The 13,494-nt window shown below is 40.4% G+C and overlaps 1 protein-coding gene across 1 annotated transcript; it reads right to left on the bottom strand.

Moving 5' to 3' along the window:
* Positions 1-351: 351 nt before the first annotated feature.
* LOC143622085 (serine carboxypeptidase-like 10) lies at positions 352-7,169 on the bottom strand. The gene is made up of 12 exons (XM_077093326.1): positions 7,059-7,169; positions 6,880-6,956; positions 3,000-3,122; positions 2,513-2,615; positions 2,400-2,437; positions 2,208-2,306; positions 2,039-2,131; positions 1,833-1,955; positions 1,646-1,717; positions 857-975; positions 483-596; positions 352-406 (listed from the first exon to the last, which is right to left on the bottom strand). The coding sequence occupies exons 1-11, from the start codon at positions 7,117-7,119 to the stop codon at positions 545-547; spliced, it is 960 nt and encodes a 319-aa protein (XP_076949441.1). The 5' UTR covers positions 7,120-7,169; the 3' UTR covers positions 352-406; positions 483-544.
* Between the last annotated feature and the right edge of the window lie 6,325 nt (positions 7,170-13,494).

Raw genomic sequence — 13,494 nt, forward strand, 5'->3', positions numbered from 1 at the left:
TGTAAAGGGATCATCAAGTCTAAGTTAGATTATTGATTTTGTGTACCCATCATATATTCTAGTCTGAAAGTGAAATATACATGATTTAGAAAGTTATCCAAGTCAAATTACAAACACGAAATCTACAACCACGTCATAGAACAAAATAACTACAAATATTGTTGACTACTGAATCATTTCGACATGATAAAATGCAATGATGTTTATAATGGATGGTTAGATATCCACCTCTTAAACATGGCAAAACTTTCTTCAGGCTTGTATTCTGGGGCCGTATGTCCACCTCCCTGTAACATAAAGAAACTATTTCAGTTAACATCCCTTATATGCACTCGTATAAAGAGCATTCATATTCCTTGCCTTCACTGTGGCATAAGTCATCATATGCGAATAACTCTCTGTGTACCTGTCAATATAAAAAAAACCCAATATTAAATACATTTTATTGCACTGAACTAGAACAACATTAATTTTTACATTACCCGGCAATTTGACCATTAAGCTTCCATGATCGCCATTTATCAATGATAGAGTAATTTAGGTCTCATATCCATGCTTGAGTTGACTGGTGAGGAATGATCATATCATGATCACCACTGTGTTGAATTACAAAACTCATTAGTGACATTAATAGTTGGGAAAAAAATTTTACTTTATATAGTAGCAAAGATTCATACTGCTAAGATTATGACACTACGTCAAGCGAATATAGAAAACCAAACCATAATAACAAACAGCATAAGTGCAAACAAGCTTGGGGTGTCAATGGGTTCAATGAAACCAAGAATGCCACTTTGATGATGCGTTTGTTCACAAAAAGGTCAAATCTTAATGCAATTTGTGAAATGAAGAGGACCTGTAGATGAGAGATCGGTAGCCCTTGCTGCTGAGGTTTAGATGGTATGGTCTAACATCAAAAACTGTTCTTGCGAAATTCAAGTCCGATTTGCATCTTATCCACTCTATTATGGTCCCCTGTGTTGTTGTAGCATGCATGAGAAATGTAAGAATTCTGTTACATATAATTGTATACACATATAGACGTTTTGCAGTTTTCACGGTTGCAAAACGAACATGTTTGAGGATAATTCAAATCACATAGCCATTATCATCTAAAGGTTTAAAGGTGTTGTAGTCCTTAAAATAAAGCTGGTCAAGTCAAGAAATCTAGTATGTATGTCCAAGTCTTTAGTTAAAAGAGTCTTGAGTAGTGGTTTCACTATTTTGTGGAGTTTGTTATTGTTATTGTTTTTTCACTATTTTGTGGAGTTTGTTATTGTTATTGTTTATTTCTTTTGTGATGTACCGACTATTCAAAGCCTTTAGCACCTATAAACACTTAACATGTTAAAAATTTTTAATTAAAAAATATAGCAATACCGTACTCAAATTAGAGAGAATAAAATGTTTATTTTTATGGTGTAATCTAAACAAAAAGGAAAAAATATTAACATATGACAAAGTTATGGCCGTTTAAAAATTATGATTGGAAGTTGGTTTAAAAGTCAACAATATGTTTTGAATGTTTGCATATATGCTTTAAAAGTCGTAATTACTTAAGCTCCTAATTAAATTATATAAACTATAATTTTGTCTTCCTAATATGTGTTATAATACTATATATATATATATATATATATATTACCTTCTGGATATGCAATGCTTCTCTAACGCTGGCTTCATCAAGCCAGTGGTAAACCAGCTTATATCCATCAGTCTGCACATTTCCAAAACATCAATAAAATCTGCTACAAATGTATTCCAAGATGGTACAAATAAGTCTCAGAGGATCAATATATGGGTTGGAAAACAAACTAATACATAAGACTTACACGACAGTAAGATGAAGAAACTGCGTTGTGCTCGTTAAGAAGCTTCTGAGTGGGCAGTTTAATTAGCCAAATAGAACCACAATAAGGTTCCAAAACATGAGAAGTTTGAATACCATCTATGCACTACAAAAGTTCACTCCTTTTCATTTTTTCTTGTTTTTAGAAATAACATGGAGTTAAAAATTAATGTAAATCAGGAAAAAAACCTCTTGGTACAACTCAAGATTCTGAATGCATCCTATGTTGTCCACGCTTATATACTCTGATCGGTATTCTCCACGACACATGTGGAACAATGACTATAGACGTTAAAAATGAAGAACTTTAGTTGTTAAAACATGTAGCAAATGTTTAAGATCGTAGGACAGAACAAACCTTGTACAATTCATCTGATATAAGTCCCATACCGTTAGCAAAACGAATTTGGTAATTGTCTTCTCCCGGAAAAGTCAAAGGGTTGCCAAGAACATATCCCTGATGCCCAAAATTAATTTATAGAAAACTCTTAATTTCAAGGGTATTGATAAAATTAATTCATAATTTATTTAATAGTATAAGATTTAAGACCTTTAGATTAATATAAGGCTCATTTCCAGCTTCATTTCCTGCACATTTACAACAATTAAGTTATGGATTCATGATGAAGTCAGCCAAGATATCTTTATGCAGAAAGATGTTACCATCTGATATTAGTGATGTGATTACTGGTACTGGAACTCCCGAATAGGAATCTCCTCCTATATAGAATGGATTAGAAACAAACTCCGGGTGACTTCCAAACCACTGCAGAAACAATAATCAATAAGCATGTGTCAAGTCCTAGATCGATAGTAAAACACGAATGAAACGACTAACTCTCGTTTATATTAATCAGAAAATATAACTCAAGAAAACTGATTAAAAACTCTCAAACCCTAGCCTAGTTTGACTTTTGATGAACCGTAACTTGGTTGCATCGACTTCTTCTTAACAATCCCTAACTTGGTTGTCCCTATTTATAATGTTAACTCTAACTTAGCTAATAAGAAACCTAATAACCATAACTTAGTCATTTAGCAACCAATTAATAACCCTTTTAATTCTTGGGCTGGGCCTACACTCAAGCCAAACAACAATTGAGCCAATAACGTGAACATTAAAAAATGTTACTCCAATCATTTCATGTACCTTTCTCATAAATTCATAGGCTTGGTCACAAAGTTGGATGTCGGTGGAATGCGAGGCGCTTGTGGTTCTTGCATAGGAAAAACCAGTACCAACAGGAAGATCCACGAATATTATGCTTGACATCTGCATGCATATCAATAATATTTCCGGGCCATCAATTAATCATATAAATATTGAGTCATCCACCTCCAATAATGCAATTTCAATGACCATAGCCACATAACATTAATCTTCAGGTACACTTAACTAATTGAAATAAATAAAGCTAAGTTAATATGTAAACCGGTTACATGGGTATGTTTTAGCTGATAATTAGTGTTAATAGTTACAAATTAGTAAGTATTTATGGAAATAGTTCAGTAAATGGATTTAGGAACGACACATCTGGATATAGATTTATTCTAACAGTTTGTCTATATTTGAAACGCTCTTGTGTGTCAAGCTGACTGATGAGTAAATTTGCAATAAGAATGTAGAACAGTAAATAAGAGATTGTTTTGTAAAACCATAAGTAAGATCTAAACAATCTGATGTTTCGGGAATCGATCTGAATATTGTTTCGATGGTATTTTTTGTATGCAAATTGGTCCTTGATGGAATGATTTTGTTTCATTCTGCTTCCCGTAAAAGAACAAAAAATTAAATTTTCAAATATTTTAAAAATGGAATTTTTAGTTGTACGGTATATATTGATTTAGACAGAATAGCAAAACTGGTCATTTATGTTTGCATGTTTTTTCAATGGTTCTTCTTTAGAAAACTAAATGACAGAAAGCATACTTTATGTTTCAAATCCCTATCACGGTATATATTGATTTAGACATAATAGCAAAACTGATCATTTATATTTGCATGTTTTTTTAATGGTTCTCCTTTAGAAAACTAAATGACAGAAAACATACTTTATGTTTCAAATCCCTATTACATTACATTCTTTGTCACTAACCCAGTTAATTTTAGTCATTAAATATATTCATATACAATGTACATGATGGTAAATTCGTCTTTGAGACTATTTATATAGATAACTTAAAAATATTAAAATAATAATAATAAAATAGATAAATATTAATTTCATAAATCTCACCTAAACCCTGCTTTTTAATCTCTCGCTAAAAACACCCACCTTGTGACCACCACCACCGCCACCGCCACAAACCACCAATAGTTACACCTCCTAATCCCATTAAAACTAATGGTGAGACCATACAAGTCAAGAAACACAATCCAATGGCGTTCCCTTTCTACCTGAACCACTGTTTATCACCAGCATGCACCATTTTCCTATCTTTCTCTGTTCTGATTTGTACAGATTTGCTTAGCCACGGTGGTAGTCTCTGGAGCCCCAAACACGACTACTACGCGCATTCTCCCCATGAATAGCGATTCCCCTCATTTTCGTTTCAATATACACATAAAGTCGCAATCGGTTTCAAGTTCCGTCAGATTTGGAAGATCTCGGATTTCTAGTCTATGATGTTCGTGATGCAAACCCTAGATTCTGAAATCACGCCACTCATTCTCTCCGGTAACACCTACCCTGGCGAACCTTGCAAACCCTCGTTTTTTCTCAGCAAACCTTAGATGACATCTTCTCAGTCAATGGTGGGTGTAATAGTGGTTAGGTATAGAAGTGGTGGGTTTCAGCGGTTGTTGGATTTCGATGGTTGTTTGGAAGAGACGAGTGGAGACTGACTGATGGTATTCAAAGCGAGTGTGAGAGAGGGTGAGGTAGGTGGGTGGGTGGGAGGGGGAGAGTATTATGATTTTTATTTTTATTTTTATTTTTAGTTTTAGTGGCGAAGTTTGATCTATCCCCTCTTTAAAAAACGGTGTTTGAATGCCTTCGGGCTACTCTGGTTCAAGATTTTCTAATGACCATCCCCATTGAAAGATTGGGCCAACACATGTCGAGGGTGGAGTACCAGGCTATCCTTAAGTACCGGCTAATGATCCCTATGTTTTCGACTGATGAGCCTTGCCTAGCTTGCTGCAAGGTATGTTTGGATGTTTTTGGAGACCATATAGTGCATTGCAAAGAATTACGTGGTTTTAAATACAGACATGATTTGATTAGGGAAATTCTGTGTGATGTTCTTGAATGGGTTGGGATTTCTGCTAAAAAGGAGGCCCTGTTAACTTTCTTACAGATCCGCTTGAAGGGAGGTCCATGTTAAGGCCAGATGATATTCTTGTGTTTGGTTGGGCAAGGGGGAAACATGCTTGTGTGGACCTTACAGGAGTGTCTTCTCTTGTCGGGCTCAAGAACATTTGGGTTTGTTGTGGGTCAGGCTGCGTTGAAGGTCGAATCGGGCAAAGTTGTCAAACATGAAAAAGTCTGTTTAAAGAATCAACATATGTTTCTCCCTTTTGCTTTTGATACTTTGGGTTTTTGGCTCCGGATGCTGTGAAAATTTTTAGCAGGGTTCAGCGTTTCGTCCATGGTACTTTTTCGGCTCCTACATCCGAAAGCTTCGGTTTTAGTAGGATCGGCTTTGCTATTCAAAAGAGGGTCGCGACGCATCTTGTTGCCCGTTTGCCTGCCACTTTATTATAATAATTTATTGTAATCATTTTGAGTTTAATGTATATATTATTTTTGTAAAAAAAATAATTATTGAATAAATTATAAAATTACAAACCTATCCTTATGTGCCTTGCACATGCACAGATTTAACAAGAAAAATTAACAGGGTTAGTGGCAAAGGACGTAACGTGATAAAGATTTGAAACATAAAGTATGTTTTCTGTCATTTAGTTTGCTAAATGATAACCATTGAAAAACATGTAAATAGAAAGGACCAGTTTTTCTATTCCGTCACTGATTTATTAGGGTCTACAATTGTGATTGTGTGGCATACTTGTAGTAGTACGAAAAAGGCGTACTCAACGTGTAAAGGGTGAGACTTTGGAGGGGGATAGATCGTTTAAAAGCGATAGCTTTTTTAAGCAAAGCGCTCAGTATAGTCAAACATTGTCAGCTCTGCTAGCATCTTTGACTAGTATGGATATACTTGATGTGTTTGTCATATACATGATTACAATTTTCAGACCTATTGATGAAAAAATTCTGGTGATCTAAAAGCATTCTCAATGGATTCTCCAAATTATGTGAGGGGGTTCTTTATTTTTTAGAGATGGTTAAAAGTGGTTGTGAGAGGATGAGAGAAAAAATGTTACTATTTATGGTTAAATTTGGAGATCCACACTGTTCATCTCTATAATTTTTTAATGTTTTTGAAAGTGATTGTGAGTGAATGAGAGAGAAAAGGTAATAATAAAAGTATAAAAAAATATTATTTAATTGAAATAAGAGAGGAAAGATGGTGTTTTTAGTGTAATTATAGAGATGAAAATGGAGAATTAATTGGGAATGCTCTAAGCTAATAAAAAAATTCAAACTGAAAATTTGGAGCCATCATAGACAAAAATCTTGGATCCGTCAATGGTAAGAGAGTACACGAAACCAAAATAACCGAAGTAATTGAATCCGATTAAAAACTGATGGTTTGGATTGTGCTTTTCTTTAGTTGATTTTTTGGTTCAATTTCACATTTGTATCAACCAAAAATCAAATCTAAAAACCGATTCTAAGTAATTATAAGAAATTGATAGATTGTGTAACAAAAATATAAAGGTCCAAATATGTAATAATCAATTAATTAACAACAAAGTCTAGGCTCAAACTTTCACGTTTAAATTCATTACTTTCAAGTATTTTTCAGCCAACACTTTTTTAAGCCTAAATAGTAAAGCGGAAGAGAACCAATCATGAAAACCGGAAAAACCAAAATGGACAACCCAAATCCATCTACCAAAATGGACAACCCAAATCCATCTATGCACACCATGCATATTTTAAAGAAAGAGAGAAAGAGACCTTGGTCCACGAATTAGGATTCAAAATCAAGGTAGGAAAGCTTCCATTATAATGCACAGCCTCAAACTTTATTGGACCTGTATTGTTCAAATGGTTTTCGGAATTCAAGCAACATGTACACGGCTAGTGAGTACGCTGATAAGTTCTAGCTTGAATAAATAAAAATAACTAACAAATACCAATCTCATATAACAGGCCGGAAATGGAAGAACAACCCGGGCCACCAGTAATCCAAAGCATGAGAGGATCATGGTCAGGATCCGACTCCGACTTAATGAAATAGTAAAAAAGTTGTATGAAGAAACGTGGATCGGCTCACTGGTAGACGATCAACTTTCCTCGGGTATGAGTATGCTATATCACCGATGGTTCTCCGGAGTATGAATTCTTCCACCTACAAAACGAGCAGCACCGTGAACTTACCCCTCAGAAAGGGACAGAGGGGTCCTCTTTGGGGTAACCCTCCGGTGTGAGAATAAGAGATTGTAGGAGAAGATAATAATAATCTGAGATTGAGTAAGGATTTAGAGTGTATTTTCTTGCTTACCTCCCCTTGTGGAGGTGGTGTGGTATTTATAGTGTTAGGGTTTCCAATGATTGGGCTCAGATCCCATTAGGGCCTTTTTGGCCTCCTCCTATTGCTTCGCGCCACGTGTCCTTAGGACACCTGGTGCTCTTTCATTGATTATTCTCTGACCAAGGTATTTCACCTGACCCATGTGCAATCACGTGGTAGCACATGGGTTTTGCTGAGTTGTCCACCTTTCATTGGCAGCTGTCAACATCAGCATATTCTTTATTCCTTAAAGGATACCTTCTGGAAGGTTGTCTGATGAGCACAATCAGGGTTGTCCTTATCCTGATTTGGATAAGGACGAGGTTGATTATGTGCATGTGTGATATGCGCCTATCCTGAGGATGCGCGAGGTCTTCTCTTTATTCTCACGCGCAGATGTTTCATGCGCAGATGTGATATGCGCAAGCATATGTAATATGCGTGAGCATATAAGATATGCGCCACGCGCAGATGCGCCACGCGCAGATGTGATATGCGTGAGCACATATGATGCGTGAGCATATGTGATATGCGCCACGCGCAGATGTGATATGCGTGAGCATATATGGTGCGTGAGCATGTGATACGCGTGAGCATATGTGATACGCGTGAGCATATGTGATATGCGTGATCATATGTGATATGCGCCATGCGCATAGGTTTTGGCTTTGTGCCTTCATGACATCTTGATTTCAAGCCTCTTGTCTATATCTTGTGGGTTGACCCGCCCCGCTCGATGTTAAGGCGGGTGCATACCTCTTCAAGCCCCCCCAGTCTAATGTGTGTCTTGTCTCGCGCGAGCGAGGTAAGATAGATATTAGACTTAATAGTTTGCTCTTTTAATAGGGTTTGTCTTTTCTTTTTTATTTCTCATCGTTGCGCGAAATTCTATCCTTTTGGTTGAAATGAATCGTCCATGTACGTGGTTGGTTGGTGCTGACATGCGTCAGAGATGGAGACATGTGTCAGACTTTTCGTGTGCTCGAGGTGCTACAGTTGCCTTTCATGTCTCCTCACACAGTGTCAGGAACACGTGTCGCGCTCGTGTTGGCCTGCACCTGCGAGTGGGGGCGCGTGAACTTTGATCAGTACCTGTTTCTTTCTCTCTCCTGGGCCTATAAAAGCAAGCCTTTTGAGTTGTTATTCTTCATCTTCATTGTTATTTCAGAGCTTTTTCTTTCCTTCCATTTTCATTCCAATTAAGAGTCTGTCTTTTGCTTCCAGATTTCCGTTCTTGAAGTAACCGCTGTTTGATTCACAGTTGTATGTCTGATAACCCAGACACCACAATCTCCCCCAGCAAACGCCGTGTAAAATCATTAGTCATGTCCACTTTGAAGAAGACCGGCAAGGGAAAACGGGCTGCCGAGGCCTCGTCGGAGGAGGTGGGGAAAAGCAAAACAGTGAAGAAATGGGATGAGATTCCCTGCAAACTGAAACAGTCTGATTTCGACAATCTCATCGCCTCTCAGGGTTTTCTCCCTGAGTACGGCTGTCTGCTCCCGGCGGCCGGGCAAACGGCGGCAGATCCGCACACCGGCTATATCTCCTTATACTGTCACTTTTTCACCCACTGTAACCTTCGTCTCCCGATGACAAGGTTCATGGGTGCGCTGCTTCAGTTTTATGGGATTCACATATCCCAAATCTATCCTTGTGGACTAGTGCGCATGACTCATTTTGAGTTTATGTGCAAAGCTCAACGCGAGGAGCCCACCCCTCGGCGCTTTCAATATTTTTACAAGCCAAAAATCCAAGATTCTTGGTTCTCATTCATACCTCGCAGTCAGAAGGTTAAGTGCTGCACTGTTTCCTTCAAAAGCCTTCATGACTGGTCTGAGAAATTTATTTATATTAAGGCTGGTGTGATTCCCATCCGCATGACCATGCGCGCGATCACTTCTGCGCCCGCGGATGAGAATGTTCTCAAGAACCCCACGGGCACGTGGGTTAACAAGTTAATTGCTGAACCATCCCCCGCCAAGAATATTTGCGAGGAGGCGCTGGTGGGGGTTGGTATGAGCAAGAGGTGGACCGACAACGCGACTGAGCCTGTCATTCAAGTTGATGGCTTAGGTGAGTTATTAGCTCATTGCATTATTTCTGCGCGAATATAATTCGTTTTGCTGATATCATTTGTCTTGTATTATGCAGTAAGCAAGGAATACGTCCACGCCGCCTATGATGAGCATATGGAGGGTGGCTCTTTCGCGCTGGGCGCTGGGGAAGTTGCTTTCCCCGATCGCTTCGATGATATGTTCATCCCTGTTGATTTGGGATTTTGCTTTGACAGCGATGCGCCTTGTAAGCCTTTGTACTTATGCTTATGCCTTTAGAATACCAAATTTGGTTAACATTTCTGTTGCACGTATTGTAGATGCGCTCGTAAACTATGAGCTGGAGCTCGCGGAAGAAGAGGTGGAGGAAGAAGCTGAGGCGCCACAACTCAAGCGCAAAGCTAAAGGGAAAACTGGTGCAGGGGCTAGTAAAAAACAGAAGAAAAATGATGCTCCTGTTGCTCAGGATCCTCCTACTCAAGCGAAGGGACTTGAGAAAACCAAGGGGTTTACCTTCAAGTTTTCCTCGTCTTCTTTGCCTCGAGGTGTGGGCAGTCCTCCTGTCCACACGAGGTATGGTGCCGCCACCTCATCTCTTCGCGCGGCGGACAAGGGAAGCGGCGTTGCGCCTGCTGTTTCATCTTCTCCCACATGTATACTTTGTTTATATTTTGTGGTTTTATGAGCGTGATTCCGATAGAGTTATTAATGAATCTTTGCTCATTCAAATGTTTGTAGAGCCAGCGACCTTGGTGGATCAACCTCAGGCGCAGCAAGGTACCGAGGCTGCGCCGAAGGTTGCTTTGAAGTCCCCTGTTTTACCCTCGAAGAGGGGGAAAATGGACTTCATGGCGATGCTCAACTCGCGGACGGCGGTGCGCCAAGGTATATATTGCGCTTTGATTTTCTGACTTTTTCCTTTAGATCAAGTCATGAATCATTTCTCTTTGGTTTTTTCATAGGAATTATAGCTGGCACACAAGCTGCCGGTGGCACTGCTGGCGCCGGCGCCGGCGCCGTTAGTTCTGCTCCTGCTCCTACAAGCACTGAATCTCCTCTCATTGGGATTACTAAGGAGCAGGAGACCATTTTACGCGCTGATCTAACGGCGTCGAGACCTCCCTCACCTCCTCCTGCGCGCAGCCCTCCTCGCGAGACTGTTTTTGATTTTTCCAAGTCGCAGGAGAAAAGACCTGTTACAGAGGATGATGAGGGGGTCCATTTTGAAGATTCCGATGGCGGCCGCGCAAGCCCTGTAGCGCCACGAGATTTCGTGGCGCAACCTTCTGCTGGTGCTGACTTTTTTGCTGGCTCTCCGCAGGTATAAGTTTGTTTTGCTCCGCTGTGCGGACTTCCATATTAGTGTTTAGATGACTAAAACGTTGCTTTTGCGTTGCTTTGTGTTTGCAGGAAGCCGATCACATATACCGCCCGAGATGGAATATTACTGAGGATAGCTCATTTCAATCCATGGGTGTGTGTGAAGACTTCTGGGCTTATTATGTGCCTCCGGCTGAAAGGAGGTTTCAGGAGGACCGCGCCCGCGTGGACTTGCTCAACGACCATCTTTTTGCTGGGTCTGCGTTCTTTGCTGCCTCCCAAGAGCTTCGCAATGATTATATAAAAGTGCGTGATGCTCTTGTGGAGGCCAAGCAAGAGGCTAAGGTTTCTGCTTGGAATCTTTCTGACGCTCGAGAGAGAGCTGAGAAACTCCAAGCAGAACTCAGCGAGAACCGAGCAAGTGCCAACGCTGCCTTTGTGAAGCGCGGGCATGAGCTGCAGGCTGCGCGGGAGAAGCTGCATGCGGCAGAGGCGGATGCAGCCAGGTACGCGCGGCGAGCGCGTGATTTGGAGTTAGAGGCAGAGGCGCGTGATCAAACTCTTGTGCAGGCTATCACTGACAAATCTTTATTAGAGAGTGAGGTTGCGCGCCTGAAGAAAGAGCTCGAAGCTGCGCGGGCAGAAAAGGATGAAGCCCTGGCGACAGCAGCGTCTAACAGCGAAGAGCTCGATGCTGCGCGAGCGGAAAGGAATGAGGCCTTGGCGGTAGCAGCGTCCGACAGAGAAGAGCTAAAACAGACCAAGGAAATTGTTGAGTTGTTAAACTCTCAGATTCCTGCTCTTGAGACGTCTGTTTCTTCCCTCGCGCAGGATCGCCAATGGCTAGTTTCACAGGGTATGACTCGTTGCGCTTATGCGATGAAATACTCAGACGAGTTTCAGACCCTTGTGATGGATTGCAACGCTGCGTCGCGCTTGGTGGGTCGAGCTGAAGGGTTTAAGGATGGCTGTGAATATGGCATGCTGAAGAAGAACCCATCCGACTACCCTTATCAGCTCGACGTTGTCTGCGCTGACATGGCCGAGGTGGGGGAGAAGTATTTGAATACTCCCATTCCCATCCTTGAGCAGGTATTTTAACCTTAATGAGTTTACCTTGACTTGTTTTCCTAGTCTTTTGTACTCATACTTTTCCTTATGACTTGCAGATAGCCTCGCTTGCTGACCAGCCCGATCTCGGCGCGCTAAAGAAATTACTTGACGAGTGTGAAGGGGCTGGTGGCAGCGATGATGGCGCGGGCAATGCTGCCTCTGCTAGCGGCTCTGGCGTGGCCAAAGGACCTACTCCTGACACTATCGTGATAGAAGACGACTCCATTCAAGACGAACAGCTTGATTATGGTAAGTTTGGAGACGACGAGGAGCGGGCTGCGCCAGATGCTGAGGGAGGGGGTAATGATGAGGACAATGAAGAGGCTGATGTTGATATAGAGACTTGAGAAGCCCTTCATGTTTTTTTTTTTTTTTCGTAGTTTTTATCTCATCATTTTGTAAATTTGTAAACTTCTATGTTTTGGAATGAAATTTTGTTTTCCCCATATTCGCATCTTGCGCATTCCCAATTCATCTCTTTATATTGCATGTTTGCTTGTTGAATATAAGATATGCTCGCACGTTGAAACTTGAACAAGGTTGTAAGGAAATTATTTTACTTAATCCTTGTCATATTTCAAGTTATTTTGCAATATTCTGAATATGCTGACACGTACCTTGGCATTTCATTATTCCTCTTTTGCACGACGTTATCACGCATTTATTATAGGGAATTATGAATGAGTTTTCCAGCCTTTACGTGTCAGTATGTGTTACTCTGATATCCATTACAATCCCATGCGCGACCTCGACCTGAGACCTTAACAACTATGTTTTGGCATGTGCTTTGCCTTAGCTGTGCTTAGGTATTTTTATGGTCTAGCTGCGCAGCATGTAGGATGGATGTTGTGAGTAATTTGAGCTAAGGCACGTATTATTGGGCTAAGGCCCTGAGCTAAGGCTCATATTATTGGGCTAAGGCCCTGACGTTTTAGAGTTAAAACTCGTTAACGCGTTTGAGCTTGAAGCTCGCGCATGTATGTTTTACTTCGTTTTATTTTTAGTTTTGATGTCAATACAATGTTGTCATATTGCTCAAAATTAATAAAGGGAAGTGTGAAACATGTATGCAAAAGGTAATAGAACACATATTAAGAAAAGACAGCGCGTATCATTATTCATAATGGCTTAAAAAGCCTTGATTACAAACTTGACAATTTTTACATGAAACATTTTCTAAGCTGCGCTGCGTTCCATGTGCGCGGGATCTTCTTTCCATTCAAATCTTTTATAGCGTATGCGCTTTTTCCCAATTCTTCCGAGACTTGATAAGGTCCCTCCCAGTTGGGAGACATCTTTCCCGGGGGTATCGCGCGGCTAGCCTCATTGTTCCGAAGGACAAAATCGTTCTTCTTGAAGTGGCATTCTTTCACGCGTTGATTGTAATATTTTTCTAGTTTTTTCTTGTATTTGGCTTCACTGATGATAGCCGCCTCTCTGCGCCCTTCAAGTAAGTTGAGATCCAACCTTCTTTCGCGCTCGTTATCCATCTTACTCATCATGAGCACTCTATGGGATGGGCATCCAATTTCTGCTGGAATCATAGCCTCCGTTCCATAGGTTAGGCTG

Source organism: Bidens hawaiensis, unplaced genomic scaffold, assembly GCF_021521415.1.
Source record: "Bidens hawaiensis isolate Kalapana, Puna unplaced genomic scaffold, B.hawaiensis_p1.1 tig00003022_1, whole genome shotgun sequence".
In the NCBI taxonomy this organism is placed as follows: domain Eukaryota; kingdom Viridiplantae; phylum Streptophyta; class Magnoliopsida; order Asterales; family Asteraceae; genus Bidens; species Bidens hawaiensis.

Coding starts and splice junctions, on each gene's coding strand:
- LOC143622085 (XM_077093326.1), bottom strand. CDS start 7,119: ATGCTTTGGATTACTGGTGGCCCGGGTTGTTCTTCCATTTCCGGCCTG. Junction 3,123..6,879: donor ATCCTAATTCGTGGACCAAG/GTCTCTTTCTCT, acceptor ATATGCATGCAG/ATGTCAAGCATAATATTCGT. Junction 2,616..2,999: donor CCTATGAATTTATGAGAAAG/GTACATGAAATG, acceptor TTGTTTCTGCAG/TGGTTTGGAAGTCACCCGGA.